This window comes from Schistocerca gregaria, chromosome 5, assembly GCF_023897955.1.
Source record: "Schistocerca gregaria isolate iqSchGreg1 chromosome 5, iqSchGreg1.2, whole genome shotgun sequence".
Classification (NCBI taxonomy): domain Eukaryota; kingdom Metazoa; phylum Arthropoda; class Insecta; order Orthoptera; family Acrididae; genus Schistocerca; species Schistocerca gregaria.
The window spans coordinates 367,212,490-367,232,351 of NC_064924.1; the positions used below are offsets into that span (position 1 = coordinate 367,212,490).

Consider the following 19,862-nt stretch of genomic DNA (forward strand, 5'->3'; position numbering starts at 1 on the left):
GCCCTGCCTCAAGAACTCCTTACTACCCTTGTGGCCACCGTGGGAGCACGCTACAGAACATGCACTGCCATCGTGACGACCACACGCCTTGTTAAGAACCATGGCACTCCTTTTGTAACGTCCAGGAGACCATCATCAATCGCGATAACTTCAGTGTAATTATTGTATTTGAATAAAAATGTCTTTTCTGTTCGTCTCGTTGTGTATTTCTTTCAGTTATCTTGTCTACTGCAGCAGTTTTTTCTATGTATGTTCCAAGTTTCGCCGGGCTGTGTTACTCGGCAGTGACACAACGTGCGAAAGTTTTTTCGTCCTTAAGTTTTCCACAAGAGCGTAGTTTCTTGATGTTTGAATCGTCAATCATGTAAGTGTTATCTGTGACTGTACAACTAAAGGATAGTGATACTAAGTGTAGCGCAATAATAGCTTGTCGTACTGCAAAATGGGAGGAACAGAAACACATACACGCTGATAAACGAAGACGCAGCTTTACTGAGGAATGCGCGATTATAAAACAGGGATCTTTAAGAACTGAAGTTGTACGAAGTGAGGATTTCCCACTAGTTGCCGAAAACAGAGTGGTTGAATGTGGTTGTGGCGCCCTCACAAGGACCGAGACGTACTGTGTAAAATTTAGAGGTGGATGAGCGACTTCTGGCGAAGAAGTGTTGTGTATGCTGCTGAATGTAAACTGATTGCATTCGACTATGTTACATGCGTTTCCCAACCCTATAAGAAATAAATTTCATGGCCATTCCGCAAGTGTTGTGGGATTGCCTGGAAAGCTCATAGTGGACGTAAATCATTTTGGGGGATTCCCAAAATCAGAGTTTGAAGTGCTGGCCAGATTTCCTGAAGCTAGTAGGGGTTGCATCGCTGGCTAGTGGGTTTTCTCCCCAGAACTATAGGGATTTTGCCTCTTAAGCGTACATGTGAAACGAAGTTAGAAGAAATCACACGAAGAGACATTTACTAATCGACATGGTAACTGTGACTCTGAAGGAAATTTTAAAATCATAGAATCTGTCCTAAAAACTGATACTTGATAAATTGGTGGCAGAGACAATGACTTGAATGTTACTGTACATAAAAATGCTATTCGCAAACATAAATTGATCTTTAAGTTGGAGGCGAATTTTCCTAGTCGGGTAGTCTTTTAGTGACGCTGGGCCTCGTCTAGAAAAGAACAGCCTTCGAAGGAAGGTGAATAAGGCTATGTGGTAGTGACAAAATCCAGAGCTGGCTTGAGTGAACATATTTTTATGGAATACATTAAATGAATTCACAGTTGCGAATGACAGCCACCAACTCTAGAATGGTTTGACGACAGTGAAAATTTGTTCCGGACTGGAACTCGAACCCGGATTTCCAGCTGACTGCGAGCGGTTGCCTTACCATTCGGACATCCGTGCACGAACCACGGCCGGACCCAAACTTCCATATGCCGTCAACCACGCGTCTGCGACCTGGACTCGTGCATCCATTGTGTATATTCCCGTACAGGTCAGAAGTTGCTCTTGAAAGTCTCTTGTCCGGTGTCATCAGAGAAATATATTTCAGGGCCTGTGTTATTCTGATTACGATGCAAAGGTCCTGTGGACACGTATGAATGACCAAAGGAACAGGCACTGCGACGAGTACAGCCGTTATGAAATACATGAAATGTATTCGCAATTGCGAATAAGGATAACCGTCAGTGGTAGAATGAATTTAATCGATTTTCAGACGGGGCAGTCAAAATATTTTTGAAACAGAAGAATCTAGTGGTAGCTGAGAGATCTGAGGGAGAATGCTACGAGTGTTTAAGCTGTGACATTCATTTCACTGTGAGAGTAGTTGATATGGAAGAACTATTAACACCGTCTCGGCAGTATTGGCGAGGTTGGTGACCATAACTTCATTACTGAAAGTAATAGCATAGTGCTAGAAGATGAATATGCTTTTGCGGCTGGATGGGGTTTCTGCTCATGTCACTGGATCCTAATCCTCTTAATGAACGTCATAGGAAGTGCCGTGTACCGTATTTCATTGGGAGTAGGGGCTGTAGCAATTTGGGTGCACGGGATTCTCCAATGGTCCCAACCGCTCTCTGAGCAAATCTGGGTTAGATGAACATTCTGTGACGCTGCTCCACCCGTCTCTTAGTTACATTTTCCATAGATCATTTGAGCGATTCTTTTCTAGAAGTGATGTGGAACGAGTTAGTTTACAAGAATGTTAGTACACGATTAGTGTTAACATTAATGAACTCATTATTACTTTTAGCCCTGCTCATGCAACTACTGTTAAATTGGATTTCAAACTTGCTTTGCTACCTGTCACCCATGTTTTGTAATTGAGAAAATGAGCAAAAAATTTTCTTGCTGCGAAAAACTTCTTTCTGAGCCAGTGACAGTTTTAACAATAGGATGATAAAGGTCATTTTTTCCTTCAGTGTCATAGGTAGTGACATCACTGTTCTTCTCAAATTGCGATGGATTATTTATGACGAATGGCACTAGCGTTTACATATATAGTGTGATAGTGCAGTTAATGCCTACCTCATCTATATGACGTCCACGGGTGATAACAATATATTATTGTTATTGCTAGCTTTCGCGCAATCTGTACTTTCTTTCTAAGCGATGAGTTACCCCAGAAAATTATTCCGTAAGATATTATTGAGTGGAAATATGCTAAACATGTGAGGAGGCTGATACGTTTTTTCCAATATTAGGTATTATACGAAGAGCAAAAGTAGACGAAGTTAACTGTTTGAGAGGCTGAGTAATAAGCTTCTTCCAGTTCAAGTTTTCATGTTTATGTACACCTAAAAAACTGCAGCGTTCTACCCTACTTACTAACTCCTGCTCATGTGCTACATTAGTTGTTGGTACGACTACTGGTTGTACAGAATTGAATGTAGCAAGCTTTTTTTTCAAAATTGTAGCATTGTCTGAATAACTGAGCACAATCTTTTTCATTCTGTTTGTTAAGTAAGTTCAAACCAGCTGCGTGTAAAGCCATCAGTTCGATAAAACTTCAGTTTCTCTAAGAGAGTAACATGATCTACACAATCAAACGCCATAGAAAGTTCACAAAAATGAGCGATGGGCGATATATTATTTTTCAAGGCTTGTACTAATTGATGCGTGAATTTATAAATAGCATTCTTAGTCGAGTAACCCTACTGGATTCTAACCTGAAGCTATTTCCACTTAAGTGTGCGACTACTCTTGAGTACATTACTTTCTTGTATATTTTGCTAAAATATGTCAGTAAAGAAATAAGACGATAATTGTTTAAGTCTGTCTTGACACTTATTTTATGAAGAGGTTTAACCTGTCTGGAAAAGTTCCCTGTGCCAGTGATGTATTGCTTATAATACTAAGGACATTACTTATTAAGCTGGAACAACTTTTCAGAATTCTACTTGAATAACCATCAACTCCAAATGAGGTTTTAATTTTTGGAGTTTTTATAATTATAGCTACTACATTTACATCTACATCTACATCTACATGGATACTTTGCAAATCACATTTAAGTGCCTGGCAGAGGGTTCATCAAACCACCTTCACAGTTCTCTATTATTCGAATCTCGTATAGCGCGCGGAAGGAACGAACACCTATATCTTTCTGTACGAGCTCTGATTTCTCTTATTTTATCGTGGTGATAGTTCCTCCCTATGTACATCCGTGTCAAAAAATATTTCCGCATTCGGAGGAGAAAGTTGGTGACTGGAATTTCGTGAGAAGATTCCGTCGCAACGAAAATCGCCTTTCTTTTAGTGATGTTCAGCCCAAATCCTTTATCATTTCTGTGACACTCTCTTCCATATTTCGCAATAATACAAAGCGTGTTGCCCTTCTTTGAACTTTTTCGATGTGCTCCATCAGTCCCATTAGGTAAGGATCCGACACCGCACAGCAGTATTCTAAAAGAGAACGAACAAGCGTAGTGTAGGCAGTCTCCTGAGCAGATCTTTTCTAAGTGTCCTGCCAATAAAACGCAGTCTTTGGCTAGCCTTCCCCATAGCGTTTTCTATGTGTTCCTTTCAATTTAAGTTGTTCGTAATTGTAATACCTGGGTATTTAGTTGAATTTACGGTTCAAATGGCTCTGAGCACTATGGGACTTAACATCTGTGGTCATCAGTCGCATAGAACTTAGAACTACTTAAACCTAACTAACCTAAGGACAACACACACATCCATGCCCGACGCAGGATTCGAACCTGCGACCGTAGCAGTCACGCGGTTCCGGACTGAGCGCCGGCTTTGAATTTACGGCTTTTAGATTAGACTGATCTATCGTTTAAACGAAGTTTAACGAATTCATTTCAGCACTCATGTGGATGAGCCCACACTTTCCGTTATTTAGGGTTAACTGCCAATTTTCACACCATTCTAAATCGTTTTGCAATTTGTTTTGATCTTCTGGTGACTTTATTAGTCGATAAACGACAGCGTCATCTGCGAACAACCTAAGATGGTTGCTCAGATTGTCTCCCAAATCGTTTATATAGATAAGGAACAACAAAAGGCCTATAACACTACCTTGGGGAACGCCAGAAATCACTTCTGTTTTACTCGATGACTTTCCGTCAATTACTACGAACTGCGACCTCTCTGACAGAAAATCACAAATCCAGTCACATAACTGAGACGATATTTTCCATAAGCACGCAATTTCACTACGAGCCGCTTGTGTGGTACAGTGTCAAAAGCCTTCCGGAAATCCAGAAATACGGAATCGATCTGAAATCCTTGGTCAGTTGCACTCAACACGTCATGTGAATAAAGAGCTAGTTGTGTTTCACAGGAACGATGTTTTCTACACCCATGTTGATTGTGTGTCAATAGTTTTCTTCGAGGTAATTCATAATGTTTGAACACAATACATGTTCCAAAATCCTGGTGCATATCGACGTTAATGATATGGGCCTGTAATTTAGTGGATTACTCCTACTACCTTTCTTGAATATTGGTGTGACATGTGCAACTTTCCTGTTTTTGGGTACGGTTCTTTCGTCGAGCGAACGGTTGTATATGATTGTTAAGTATGGAGCTAATTTGAGTGAAGGATGTTGGTGCTGCTCCTAGTTGTTTGAAGTGCCGCAGTGCTGCGCCTGTTCTTTCCCTGTATTTCGTGGCCGCGTACAACAGGTACTGCGGGGCCGGGAGGTGCTCACCTGCTGCTGGGGGCGGATGTGCGCGGTGAGCGGCGTGGAGACGCTGAGCGTGATCTGGCGGCGGTCCTCGCCCACGCTGTTGGTGGCGACGCAGACGTAGCGCGCAGAGTCCTCCGGCTGCACGCGCGGAAACTGCAGCACGCTGTGCAGGGGGCGCACCAGCCCCTGGGCGCGGACCTCTGTCAGCGCACCTCCCGTCTCCCGGAACCACCTGCACAGGCCGACCACAGTGGCTTCTCTGGGCTACAACTGATCCAGAATGCAGCGAAATAATAAGACTGTAAGATGAACACCAAAGAAAAAAACAAGATAGATGGAGTGTGGTCGCATTAATGCTCACAGAACCGACAGCGGGATAGAAAACGCCCACTTTTTGAAAATACTGTAATCTAGTACTTTCTATGTAAGTTTCTGTACATTTTAAATGTCGAAACATTTTTTATTGATTTTAATGAACTCTCCTAACAGATTCCGTTATTTCTTTTGCTTGTGCCGTTTCCCAGCGGATACGCAGGGTCGGCATTGTTAATCGGATGTGGCAATGTTAGATGAAGAGGTGGCCGGATGTCCTTCCTGCCGCCACCCCGTACCCCCCGGGAAGGAATTAGTGTACCCCAACTGTCTGCGACTAGTGTAATCCATGGAATAGTGCAATAGTGTTCAGATGTCTACGAGCCGTGTAACTGAGGCGGGGCATGGGGACCAGCGCGGTATTCACCTTGGGGGATGTGGAAAACCGCCTAAAAACCACAACCAGGCTGGCCGGCACACCGGCCCTCGTCGTTAATCCGCCTTGCAGATTCCGTTAGACTCAAACCAAAGCCCCACAAGTCCGATACCCAAACGAATGTCGTATTCAATATTTCCAGGTTCAGGGCCTTACTTACACGACAATATCTCTTTAATAAGTATGTTGAGCGTAAGAGTCAACAACATTGAAGAAAAACTGCATTTAAAAATATTTTTGTAGTGGTCATAAAGCCGGCAGTACATGTTATTGGAAAAGTGTTGATACTGCTAAGGAATCAGCCTCCTTAGCTAAATGGTCAGCGCGTCTGACTGCCTTGTAGTGGCCGGGCTCGATTCCCGGCCGCGTCGGGGATTTTCTCCGCTCGGGGACTAGGTGTTGTCTTGTCTTCATCATTAGTGACACGCTAGCCGCCCAATATGGCGTCCACTGGAAAGAATTGCAGCACGGCTAAGCGTGTGCTAAAAGGTATTTCTGGGGTTCCGGTCCCTACTTACTCATCCGTACCTATTTAAAAAGTTTTTTGTTAATATAAGTCAACAACAATTAACGAATTGTGCATTTTTTATTTTTTTTAGGATTGGCGTAAAGTAGTACGCTCCCGCCTACGCCCCTGTAAATGATTGTTATGGAAAAATGCCATAGTATTGCTAGGGTTAAATCAGAATCTCCTGACCGCATTAGATTAGGAAATAAGGCACGAAAAGTAATTGGCGAGTTTTGCTGTTTAAGAAAAATAACTGTTTATTGTAGAAGTAAAGAGGCTATAAAATGCAGCCTGACAATAGCAACAAGATCTTTTTTTAAGAACATGTGATAATGTGTAACCGTTATGAAGTATCTTCAGAGAATTTTTTTCTAGTGTGTATTCTTATATGACAGTGAAACATGTATGATGAACAGTACATACAAGAAAAGAACAGACATTTCCAAATGTAGTGTTAAGGAAAATGTTGAAGGTTAGACCGGTAGACAGGATGACTGAATGGAATCATAGAGAAAATAAATTTATGGAAAAGCTTGAGTAAAAGAAGCGGTAGGTTGGTAGGAACACCTTGAAGCATCTTTGAATAATTAATTTTTTAATGAAGAGAAGTGTGTGAGTAAAAGGAACAGTAAACAGGTCAAGTCGATGTATGCAGTTAACTTCCCTACAACGGATTTTGCTGTCCGTCTAGTTTGCACTGATTTTTAAAATCGTGAGCAGTTTCGTTTCCACATGAATCATCTTCAGTCCTCAATGTACCGCTCACTAGAGTAACCCGTTCAATTAATCGTTGAATTAACCTGCTATGGTACAGGGCAATATCCATTTCACTGTCAAATTGTCCTCTGACCAACAGCTAAGTGACGCTCGAAATCGGCCACAATGCAGTAATGAACGTACTTTACTACTTATTAATAGAGGAAATGAATTTCGCGTCTGACTCCGCAGTCATTGTGATAACACCGTCTATCTACATCTCTTATGAAAAGTCTTTATTTACGTACTGCGATGTTTCGGCTACTGCCATTATCAGGTATCAAAAAGCATAGGACTTATAAAAGAAGTACTGACATAGCATCTTCTTATATAAATTCTAAGCCTTTTAATGTCTCATGATGCCAGTAGTTGAAACATTGTAATAAACGAAGAAATATTAGCGAGTCACCACAAGTAGTTTACTACATCGAAGTGAATGTCTGAGTACTAATAATAGAATTCAGGGAAGCAGTACGGCCATCTCAGGGATACTCCACGTCAGCTAGCTAACGACGCTGGCCATTCAACCTCGGAAAAGGTGAGACATAGCTTATTGCCATAATTGTTAAAGTAGTACCTCGAAGGAGAACATAACAGAAAAATCAAGAAAACTAGAAAAGGAGTATAAAATTCGCATACTACACTGGACGAAAGTAAGGTTTACAGGGGCTTTTGATTGAGTCATGTGCGTTTCACTCAAGAAGAAGGCAAAAAAAAAACCTATTGCCGAATCGCGAAAACTAGAATGGTACAAAATGGTCAAGGCACGAAAGCCGATCGAGACATGCCAAGGAAGCTGTTTTCACAAAAGAAGCTTACTAGAATCACTTAGTCTAAAATTTGTACCCTTGAAGGGCGGTTCTTGACGGAAGACGGAACATGTAAAGGTAACATGATTTATTACTCACAAGCTCTGACGAGTTTTATTTTATTACGGATGAAAAGGACTGTCAGGGCCATTTGGCTGTCATTACTTGACTCTTCGCTCAGGCAAAAGATTAATAACACATTAGTAGTGTTTCGATTACTACATCTATACAGTACAAGAAAGCCTTGAAGTTCTGAAGTGTCACACAAGATTTAAATCTTTTGAGCCTTTTCAAAATGGAAACTGCCACGCTGATATCTGATTGCGGCACCTCTTAATAAAGAATAATGATGGTACAAGATTACCTTAAAATATTAATTAGATACGCTAAACAATCAGTTGGTCTTGTATCTCAATATGTTTATAAATAATGGCCCAGGTTGAGCAAAGCATGCGTGAAGATCGGCGGATCACCCTGGATGATCTCTGCACGTTGGTTCCTGAGGTTTCCCGAAGCACCGCTCACAGAGTTTTAAAGGAAACATTGAACTACCAGAAGGTGTGCGCAAGATGGGTGCCATGCATGAGGACCACATGCGGCAACGAGTTGATGCTTCCTGCGCATTTCTTCACCGCCTTGCATCCGACAGGACAACTTTGTGGACTCAATTGTCACTGGTGACGAAATCTGGGCATACCGCTTTACACCTGAGACCAAGCAAATATCACGCCTGTGGCGGCATCTTTCTTCGCCAAAGCCGCTGAAATTCAAACAAACACAGTCTGCCGGGAAAGTCATGACAAACTCAAACGGGCAATTCAGAACCGGAGAGGAGGAATGTTGAGCAAGGGCGTACACGTTCTCCATGACAAAGCACGCCCACACATCGTTCGGCAAACCGTTGCTCTCCTGCAACGGTTTCAGTGGAACATAATAACCCACCCACCCTATAATCCTGACTTGGCACCCACTGACTATCACCTGTTCCATAGGTTAAAAGAACATTTGGCCGGGAACCGATTTAGCTCCGACGACGAGGTGAAAGAAGACGTTAATAACTTACTGTACAGCATGGCGGCGAACTGGTATGACATGGGCATACAAAAACTGCCACAGCGTCTACAAAAATGCATCGACAGAAATGGTGATTATGTCGAAAAATAGCTAAATGTTCAACTGTAAACTGACGTAAACCATTGTAGAAATAAACTGGTCTATGTTTTTATAACAAAATAGGAGACCTTACTTTTGGGATTACTCTCGTATTATAATTATTGGAGTTCTTGGAATACGCTGCCTTTTATCTGAATGGAATCTTCGCAACTGACATGAACGCAAATTTGTTAGGTAGCCTTCTATGCAAGTCAAATGCTTAGCGCAGAAATAATATCGCAGCAACAAAAATTGGAATTGCAAGTGAAATAATCTGTTGCTTAGCTGCTTTAAATTGCATTCCTAGCCTGGAGCAAAAGGACAGCTGTTGATGTGAAAGTAATAGCATCATTTTTTTCAAAGTTTCAAGGTTTTTTACCTGCATGTATTGTATTGTCAAATATCTCTGTCTTAAGTATCCAGGAGTCAGAGTGTGGAATTCTACATGGACGACAATCACTTGATTTCTTAACTTGTGGTTGTCCGGTAAACAGTCCTGACTGTTGGTATCTGTGCATCTTCTAAGTACTATCGAGATATTCACTTCTTAATACAAGAAGATTAAAAGAATTATTAGATAGATTCAACCAAAAATAATTTTTGGAGGGGAATTCAAATTTTACTACAGTTTTTTTCAGAATAAAGACAAGTGTTTTAAGAATTATATTTGGTGTTAATTTTAGAACATACTGCAGAGATATCTTCAAAAACTTGACAACTACCCCACAATGTATGTTTATTCAATAATTTCTGTTGTGGTTATCAATAGTTCTCTTTCCTGTAAAAATAATAAAAAGTGTGAATATAACACTAGACCAAAAACAACCTTTACAAAAACTTCAAAGCATTAAGATTAGTACAGAGAGGAGTAAAATAAATGGGTACACATGAATTCAACTAGTTGCTGGTGAAATTAAACGTCTTGTGGATAATGCGTTGGAGATAACGTGTGATTAGAAAGGACTATTTGTTGGAGAATTCCTTCTGCTCCATTGAAGAGTTTCTTACAGTTATAAGTATAATATTCAAGTTATTTAATTAGAACTGACACTGTATTATTGATTTGGCACAACAGATACACGTAACAAAGACTTTAGTATCAATAATATATTCTCCTTCACTATTTACAACAGTCTATCAACGCTGGGGTCACTTTTCGATTCCGCAATTGTAGAAATCACGTGGTTTTGAGGCGAAGAACTCATCGAGCCATGTTCGAAGAGCATTTTCATCTGGAAAGGAAGTTCATTGAAGGTTGTTCGATAGAGAGAGGAAAAAGTGAAAATTTGTGAGCGTAATGTGATTAAGGTGGATACGGAATCATTTCCCAACCCAACTCCTGTACCGTGTTTTTTGTCAGTCTAGCAGAATGCGGGCGGTCATTCCCTTTGATTAGCAACACTTCACGCAGGTCACATGGTCGTTGTTCTTGGATTCCGTCTAGAAGACGTCTCAGTAGTTGAAAAATATCAGCATGATGATTACACCCAAGGGAAGCAATTCGTAGTACACCACACCATCGCAGCTACACCAGATACATAACATTATCTTTCATGGATGCACACAGGTATTTGTTTGGGGTGCTGCTGCTTTGTTCCTTTCTTTTCCTTGTTTTAGCATAAAGACACCATTTCTCCTCACCAGTAACGATGCAGGACGGGAATCGTCGGGGTTTTTCACAAGCCAATTGATGGGGAGCAAGGAGAGATGCACGTATGGCCGCCCTCTGATTTCTGTGATTTTGGCTTATAGCTTTTGGTACCGATACACCCGATTTTTTAAAATTTCCCCAGTGAATGCAATTGTCGCTCGTTGGTGGAATGACCACAGTTCGTCACATTTGCCAGTTCTCGAGTATACCGATGTGGATCATTGTGGATTAATGCGATTAAACGATCTTCACGACACCCCGAAGGTCTTCGTGAACCTGCAGAGTCACAAATGTGAAAATGATCCTTCTTTAAATGAGAAAACCATTTTCTTACCGTGCTCTGTCCAATGGCATCATCCTCATACACGGGACAAATACCGGGTGATCCTAAAGTCAGTATAAATTTGAAAACTGAATAAATCACGTTATAATGTAGATAGAGAGGTAGAAATTGGCACACATGCTTGGAATGACATGGGGTTTTATTAGAATAAAAAAAATACAAATGTTCAAAAAAAGATAAACAGATGGCTCTTCATCTGATCAGAATAGCAATAATTAGCATAACAAAGTAAGACAAAGCAAAGATGATGTACTTTACAGGAAATGCTCGATATGTTCACCATCATTCCTCAACAATAGCTGTAGTCGAGGGATAATGTTGTGAACAACACTATAAAGCGTGTCCGGAGTTACGGTGAGGCATGGCGTCGGATGTTGTCTTTCAGCTTCCCTAGAGATGTCGGTCGATCACGCTACACTTGCGACTTCAGGTAACGCCAAAGCCAATAATCGCACGGACTGAGGTCTGGGGACCTGGGAGGCCAAGCACGACGAAAGTGGCGGCTGAGCACACGATCATCACCAAACGACGCGCGCAAGAGATCTTTCCCGCCTCTAGAAATACTTTTTTTTTGGTTCTAATAAAACCCTACGTCATTCCAAGCTAGCCGTCCGGAGTGGCCGAGCGGTTCTACATCTACATCTACATGACTACTCTGCAATTCACATTTAAGTGCTTGGCAGAGGGTTCATCGAACCACAATCATACTATCTCTCTACTATTCCACTCCCGAACAGCGAGCGGGAAAAACGAACACCTAAACCTTTCTGTTCGAGCTCTGATTTCTCTTATTTTATTTTGATGATCATTCCTACCTATGTAGGTTGGGCTCAACAAAATATTTTCGCATTCGGAAGAGAAAGTTGGTGACTGAAATTTCGTAAAAAGGTCTCGCCGCGACGAAAAACGTCTATGCTGTAATGACTTCCATCCCAACTCGTGTATCATATCTGCCACACTCTCTCCCCTATAAAGCGATAATACAAAACGAGCTGCCCTTTTTTGCACCCTTTCGATGTTCTCCGTCAATCCCACCTGGTAAGGATCCCACACCGCGCAGCAATATTCTAACAGAGGACGAACGAGTGTAGTGTAAGCTGTCTCTTTAGTGGACTTGTTGCATCTTCTAAGTGTCCTGCCGATGAAACGCAACCTTTGGCTCGCCTTCCCGACAATATTATCTATGTGGTCCTTCCAACTGAAGTTGTTCGTAATTTTAACACCCAGGTACTTAGTTGAATTGACAGCCTTGAGAATTGTACTATTTATCGAGTAATCGAATTCCAACGGATTTCTTTTGGAGCTCATGTGGATCATCTCACACTTTTCGTTATTTAGCGTGAACTGCCACCTGACACACCATACAGCAATCTTTTCTAAATCGCTTTGCAGCTGATACTGGTCTTCGGATGACCTTACTAGACGGTAAATTACAGCATCATCTGCGAACAGTCTAAGAGAACTGCTCAGATTGTCACCCAGGTCATTTATATAGATCAGGAACAGTAGAGGTCCCAGGACGCTTCCCTGGGGAACACCTGATATCACTTCAGTTTTACTCGATGATTTTCCGTCTATTACTACGAACTGCGACCTTCCTGACAGGCGGTTCAGTCTGGTACCGCGTGACCGTTACGGTCGCAGGCTCGAATCCTGCCTCTGGCATGGATGTGTGTAATGTCCTTAAGTTAGTTAGGTTTAAGTAGTTCTAAGTTCTAGGGGACTGATGACTTCAGCTGTTAAGTCCCATAGTGCTCAGAGCCATTTGAACCCTTACAAGCATATGTGTCAGTTTTTACCTCTCTATCTACATTATTCATTGGTTTATTAAGTTTTTTAAATTTATACTGACTTTTTGATCACCCGGTATTTCTGGCTGCATCCGCTGCTGTCACCCCTCTACTGAACTCGAACAGAGTAATATGTCGGAAATGTATGGATTCCTCCACTTAGTATTCCATTTTCTAGCGTGCACAGCTGCACTCACTATCTCCAAATGACAAAATGACAGTACGTAAACTTAAAGGGAAACAGTGAACTACAAATAATAAATGACAGTCGATACATAAATCCATAGCAATCGGCATAACGACCTGCATAACGAAATGGCTACGAACTTATGCAACAACCAAACGTAACAGTATTTCGTAATGTACAGTCATTTTAACAGAACTGTGTTTAAATCAATTAAAATGTAGTTTGTCGCGTCTTTGCACATCAGAGGGACAACCATCCACAGGATCCACGGAATACGACTAGCGTAGTGCAATGTAGTCCCGAACGTACAATTATAACTAGAATCGACGGAGCGACAAAGCAGTTCTGAAACTGAGAACTTCCACCACTAAGCAAATGCTTTTCAGCGTCTTCGAAGTGTGTACCAGAGGAAGAAAATTACCTGAAAAGACAAATGCCTTGAGTAAACAAATCGTCTCGGTCAAGAGAGCGAGCCCGTGGCGAGTCACGGTGATCCACTCACCTGTATGTGGGCGGGGGGAAGCCCTGGGCAGCACACACCAGGTCCGCCGGGCTGCCGGCGCGCGCCACCACGCTGGCCGCCGAGTGCTCGATGCGGGGCTGCATGTTGCCGTCCGGCTCTGCAACACACGGCGCACCACGGCTCAGCGAGCACAACAGGGTCTGGCAGTATTTCAGCTCTGGCTAGCTACTGTACTATCCAGCTAGCTTCAGGGCATGGAAATACAGCACAAACCACTCAGTATTTGCAGACCGCCTCCAACGGGCCAAGCACAGCAGAGAAAGACGCGGTCATAAAAATCAGCAAAGACAGGCGCCTCCAGCCCTTTCAAGAATACATTCATAAACACAAAGCATTAACGTACACTACTTAATCATCAGTTGAATACTGGAAATCAGACACAATATAAAATAATCGAAAAGCTCACACATTGAAAAAAAAAACTGAAAATGAAGCTTTTTCTTTCGCATACCTCTTTCTCTCGCCTTACACCCCCCCCCCCCCTATATTTTCATTACATCTCTTTCTCCTCATACCTTTTCCTCTATCTCATTACAACTCACTCTCATTTCCCCTACTTTGCGTTCAGTGTTCACTCTTCCTCTCCTTCTCCCCCTCCCTCCCTCCGCCCCCCCCCCCACCCCCCACGGCACCCACATCCCTTAATCACCATTCGGATCTTTGACCTCCATCACTACTCCTCCATTTACACATTAAATAAGTACATAGCAACGTAATTAAATGACACAACACAAGAGTCTGACGAGTCACAAGGAAAGAGAACATTTCTAGAGCAAAGGAAAACTAGCAGTTAAATCGGTAATACTACTCACACAAAACACACAGAGAAAATGTTAGCCAGAAAGATGTTGTGTTTAGCATCAAGAAATGCGTAGTTCTGAGAAGCAATGTGGGATTAGGTGAAAAAGAAAAACAAAGCCAAACGAAGGAAAGCCTAAAAAACTTGCAAGCAGATGGCGTTTCGTGGTGGCTGCTAAAATTGAATGTCAGAGACTGTTAATAAAATTCACATCTTTTGTACTGAGCTGTTTTTCGAGCTCATCGCAAGCAAAATTCTACATATGTTTCGTTACAGACCACTGATGGTGTTTTATTTCAATAAAACGAAACGCATTTGTTGATAGAAACATGCATTTTTTTGTAGTTTCGAAGATGGATTCAAAATACCTTTAATAATAACTCAAGTATATGAAGTATATACGCAGTTCCGAATACGAACGACCATCAGCTGTGTAAGGGAATGACGACAACGAAAATTGTGTCGGACCAGGACTCAATCCGATTTCTCGCTTTTGAAGAGCGGTCGCCTTATCCACCTCGGCTATCCGTGCACTATTCACGGTCAGATCCAAACTTCATATGTCGTAGTTTCTGCGTCAAAATCTGTACTCGTAATCACATTATGTAAATCCTGTACAGGGGACCACATTTTAATTGAAAACTGTTGTCCGGTTTCGGCGGTTAAATAAGATACTGCATCATTCTTCTAACAACACAGGCATTGCAATATGAGAAGCAACAATAAGTACTTTGGCTTAAACTTCGAACGAAAAAAAGTTGACTCGACGCTCGCACACAACCCAATATTAATTTATGTAGCGTAAGGTAACACAAACTGAACTACAACTAACACTCAAGAATTACTTAATTTTATAAAATAAATAGAACTAAACAACTAAATCTATAAATTAATATCTAAATTTTCAATCCATTCAAGGGCTGCCCTTGTCACTTCAAAGAAATCTATATTTCCAGCATAAGCCCGTCTGATACAGCTTGTTACGATATTTATGATGGTCTGACGTTCATTGTCACAGTCACAGAGAAGATCAAGCTTTTCCCCAACGATGAAGGCTTGTTCCACAGATGCCATGGCTTGTACGGATCCCCTTAACTGTTTTCCAAGTTCTTCGCGGTAATTCCATGACGACTGATCTAGTACGACATCTTATGAGACTCTGATAGTGCTCATGGTCAATATTATTTCACATTTCTGATCACTTCTTGTGCAATTTGAAATCTTCTGGGCTTGCAATGATCTTGTCAATATAATTGGTGACTGCCTGGGTTTTATTCGGACATCAAATGGATTGCGAACTGAGAAATTAATTTTTCATTCTGCTCGAGGAGGTCATTCTGTTTTCGAAGATCTGGTAGGGCAGCGTGATTTAGAGGAGGTAACCAGAGAAGAAGAAGAGGAATATATCTGACGCAACCTGTTATTTCCCTGTGTGCTGCACTTAGCTGAACGCCGACTTTTATCACCTGTGAACTATTAAGCCACTTTAGAGCACAGTATTTGGCGGCAGAGTAGACGAGTCCTAAGGAAGAACACCGTACTGTTATAGCTTTTGCAACAGTTTATATGATGTTATTGCACGATCTCAGCCTTGCTGCGGTGTTTTCTACGTGTTTCCTGTACGACGCAGTTAGTCCAGTAGAAAGCCCACAACAAACTAAATCCAACATCTCCTTACCACTCTCCACACGTATAAAGCCTTTCTCATACTCACTCTGCGCTGTGAAAATGCCACCGGATTTCTCTGCCTAGGGAACAACGTTTTTTCATACGTGCGACTCACTTTCTGAGTTCATTTACTCTTCCTCGACTCTAATAATTCGTCACCCAATCAGTCACCCCACCCCCTTCACTACATTGAGTGATAATGCATATTTTAAACCTTTTGTAAACTGTACGTTAAATGTAGTATCAAATTTTCTTATGCGTCGCATCTATATGTTAATGTCCCACTAACACTATCAAATGTGCACAGTAACATGATAGTTTGCATGGCAGTGGATGGAGAGAACGGAGGAATCGGGACATCTACGACTACAATCCAGAAGTCACTTTACGATGCGTGGCTGAGGGTACTGGTTCTGCAAGTGACATTCCACTTAGCTTGCTACGCGGGGGAAAACAAGCTTTAATGGCATACTTCTCCTGATAGATATAATTATTAGTTTGCAAATGCAGTAAATACTAATTTAATGGTTTTCAGTACACTATCCTCAGTAACCAATAAAAATGTGCATTTGTACCCCTAACAGCCCGTATGTAAGAGGAAGCAATATATTGGTTGGCTTTTCTAGCAACGTAGAATCTCGGATTTTCAACAGTAAACCCCACTGCTATGTACAACACTTCTTGTGTAGCGTCTGCCACCGGAGTTGGATGATCTCTGTGATACTTTCGCACATACTGAACAAACTCATGATGGAACGCGCCGCTTACTTAGGATATTCACTGTTTTGTCTGTTAATGCTATCTGATAAGCATTCCAGACTGAGGAGAAATACTGAAATATCGGTCGGATGAGGGTTTTGTAAGCTACCTCTTTAGTGGGTGGATAACTATTGCTGAGCATTCTTCCCGTGAATCTGTCTGGAATCTGCATTCCCTACGATTAGTTTCATGTACACATTCTAGTTTAAACTGCTCCCACGCATGCTACCAGCTATTTAGTGTACGTGATTGGTCAGCGTGACAGAATGTCCATCCTAAGGGCCCGGGTTCGATTCCCGGCTGCGTCGGAGATTTTCTCCGCTCAGGGACTGGGTGTTGTTGTCATAATCATCATTTCATCCTCATCGACGCGCAAGTCGTCGAAGTGGCGTCAAATCGAAAGACTTGCACCCGGCGAATGGTCTACCGGGAAACAACAACACGTCTTTACTCCTGAATATGCGCAATACGTTACATGTGTTTATTTTGACGGTAAGCTGCCGATCCATGCACCAAGCGTCGACCATCTGCAGGTCTCTCTTTATTTCGCTATGATCTTATAGCGTTACTACTTTACTGTGTACAACGGTATCAACCACGAACAGCGTCATGAAGCTGCCAACGTTATCAACTACGTCATTTATATATATTGTGGAAATAATGATCCTATGTCACTCATTTTGGGCACGCCTTAATTCCATTAAGAATTAAAAGCTGTGTTCTATTTGTCAGAAACTCTTCAATGCAGTCCCAAAGCTAGTCAAACATTCCGCACGCTCGTTTTTTCTGCATAAGGCGACAATACGAAAAGGCATCGTTTACCTTCTGGTAGTCAAGGAATACGGCATCTACCTGGGCGCTGGTATATACTGAATTCTATGTCTCGCGGAGGAACTGAGCGAGCTGGGTATCACAAGACCTTTTTCACGAAATGCATGTTGATTCCTACGAAGAAGATTTTCCGTCTTCACAAAAGACACAATAAGCGAGCATAAAATCTGTTTCCAGTTGTCTACAACAGACGTTAGCGACATTAGCTTACAGCGATGTGCATCTGCTCGACAACCGTTCTTCAAAACGAGAATGACACGCCTGATATCCGTATCATTTCGAATCCTTACTTCCTGCAGGAACAGCTGCTGGACGAGCATCCTTTCGCATACCCTATATAGAATCGTATAGGTATCCCAACACGTCCAATCGCCTTTCCTTGAGTGGCTTTAGTTACTTTTTCTATCCTGCATTCACTTATTTCTGTTGTTATTGTTGTTGTGGTCTTCAGTCCTGAGACTGGTTTAATGCAGCTCTCCATGGCACTCTATCCTGAGCAAGCTTCTTCATCTCCCAGTACCTCCTGCAACCTACATCTTTCTGAATCTGCTTAGTGTATTCATCTCTTGGTCTCCCTTTACGATTTTTACCCTCCACGCTGCCCTCCAATACTAAATTGGTGATCCCTTGATGCCTCAGAACATGTCCTACCAACCAATCGCTTCTTCTAGTCTAGTTGTGCCACAAACTTCTCTTCTCCCCAATCCTATTCAATACTTCCTCACTAGTTATGTGATCTACCCATCTAATCTTCAGCATTCTTCTGTAGCACCACATTTCGAAAGCTTCTATTCTCTTCTTGTCCAAACTATTTATCGTCCATGTTTCACTTCCATACATGGCTACACTCCATAGAAACACTTCCAGAAAAGATTTCCTGACACTTAAATCGATACTCGATGTTAACAAATTCCTCTTCTTCAGAAACGCTTTTCTTGCCATTGCCAGTCTACGTTTTATATCCTCTCTACTTCGACCATCATCAGTTATTTTGCTCCCCAAATAGTAAAACTCATTTACTACTTTAAGTGTCTCATTCCCTAATCTAATTCCCTCAGCATCACCCGACTTAATTCGACTACATTCCATTATCCTCGTTTTGCTTTTGTTGATGTTCATCTTACATCCTCCTTTCAAGACACTGTCCATTCCATTCAACTACTCTTCCAAGTTTTTATGTCTTCTCCATGGATTTTAATACCTATTCCGCATTTTTCTTTTGTTTCATTTACTGCCTGCTCAATATACAGATTTAATAACATCGGAGAGAGGCTACAACCCTGTCTTACTCCCTTCCCAACCACTGCTTCCCTTTCATGTCCCTCGACTCTTATAACTGCCATCTGGTTTCTGTACAAATTGTAAATAGCCTTTCGCTCCCTGTATTTTACCCCTGCCACCTTTAGAATTTGAAAGAGAGACTTCCAGTCAACATTGTCAAAAGCTTTCTCTAAGTCTACAAATGCTAGAAACGTAGGTTTGCCTTTCCTTAATATTTCTTCTAAGATAAGTCGTAAGGTCAGTATTGCCTCACGTGTTCCAGTATTTCTACGGAATCCAAACTGATCTTCCCCGAGATCGGCTTCTACTAGTTTTTCCATTCGTCTGTAAAGAATTCGCGTTAGTATTTTGCAGCTGTGACTTATTAAACTGATATTTCGGTAATTTTCACATCTGTCAACACCTGCTTTCTTTGAGATTGGAATTATTATATTCTTCTTGAAGTCTGAGGGTATTTCGCCTGTCTCATACATCTTGCTCACCAGATTGTAGAGTTTTGTCATGACTGGCTCTCCCAAGGCCGTCAGTAGTTCCAATGGAATGTTGTCTTTTCCGAGGGCCTTGTTTCGACTCAGGTCTTTCAGTGCTCTGTCAAACTCTTCACGCAGTATCGTATCTCCCATTTCATCTTCATCTTTATCCTTTTCCATTTCTATAATATTATCCTCAAGTACATCGCCCTTGTATAGACCCTCTATATACTCCTTCCACGTTTCTGCTTTTCCTTCTTTGCTTAGAATTGGGTTTCCATCTGAGCTCTTGATGTTCATACAAGTGGTTCTCTTATCTCCAAAGGTCTCTTTAATTTTCCTGTAGGCAGTATCTATCTTACACCTAGTGAGATAAGCCTCTACATCCTTACAGTTGTTCTCTAGCCATCCCTGCTTAGCCATTTTACACTTCCT

At 41.7% G+C, this 19,862-nt stretch overlaps 1 protein-coding gene across 1 annotated transcript in view; it reads right to left on the reverse strand.

The window, feature by feature from the left end:
• Positions 1–19,862, reverse strand: part of LOC126271931 (Down syndrome cell adhesion molecule-like protein Dscam2) — a 1,166,847-nt gene that overhangs the window by 257,501 nt on the left and 889,484 nt on the right. The window contains exons 7-8 of the mRNA XM_049974347.1: positions 13,599–13,716; positions 5,174–5,384 (exon numbers count right to left, since the gene is read on the reverse strand). Coding sequence (XP_049830304.1) covers positions 5,174–5,384; positions 13,599–13,716 — 329 coding nt within the window. The remainder of the gene's footprint in view (positions 1–5,173; positions 5,385–13,598; positions 13,717–19,862) is intronic.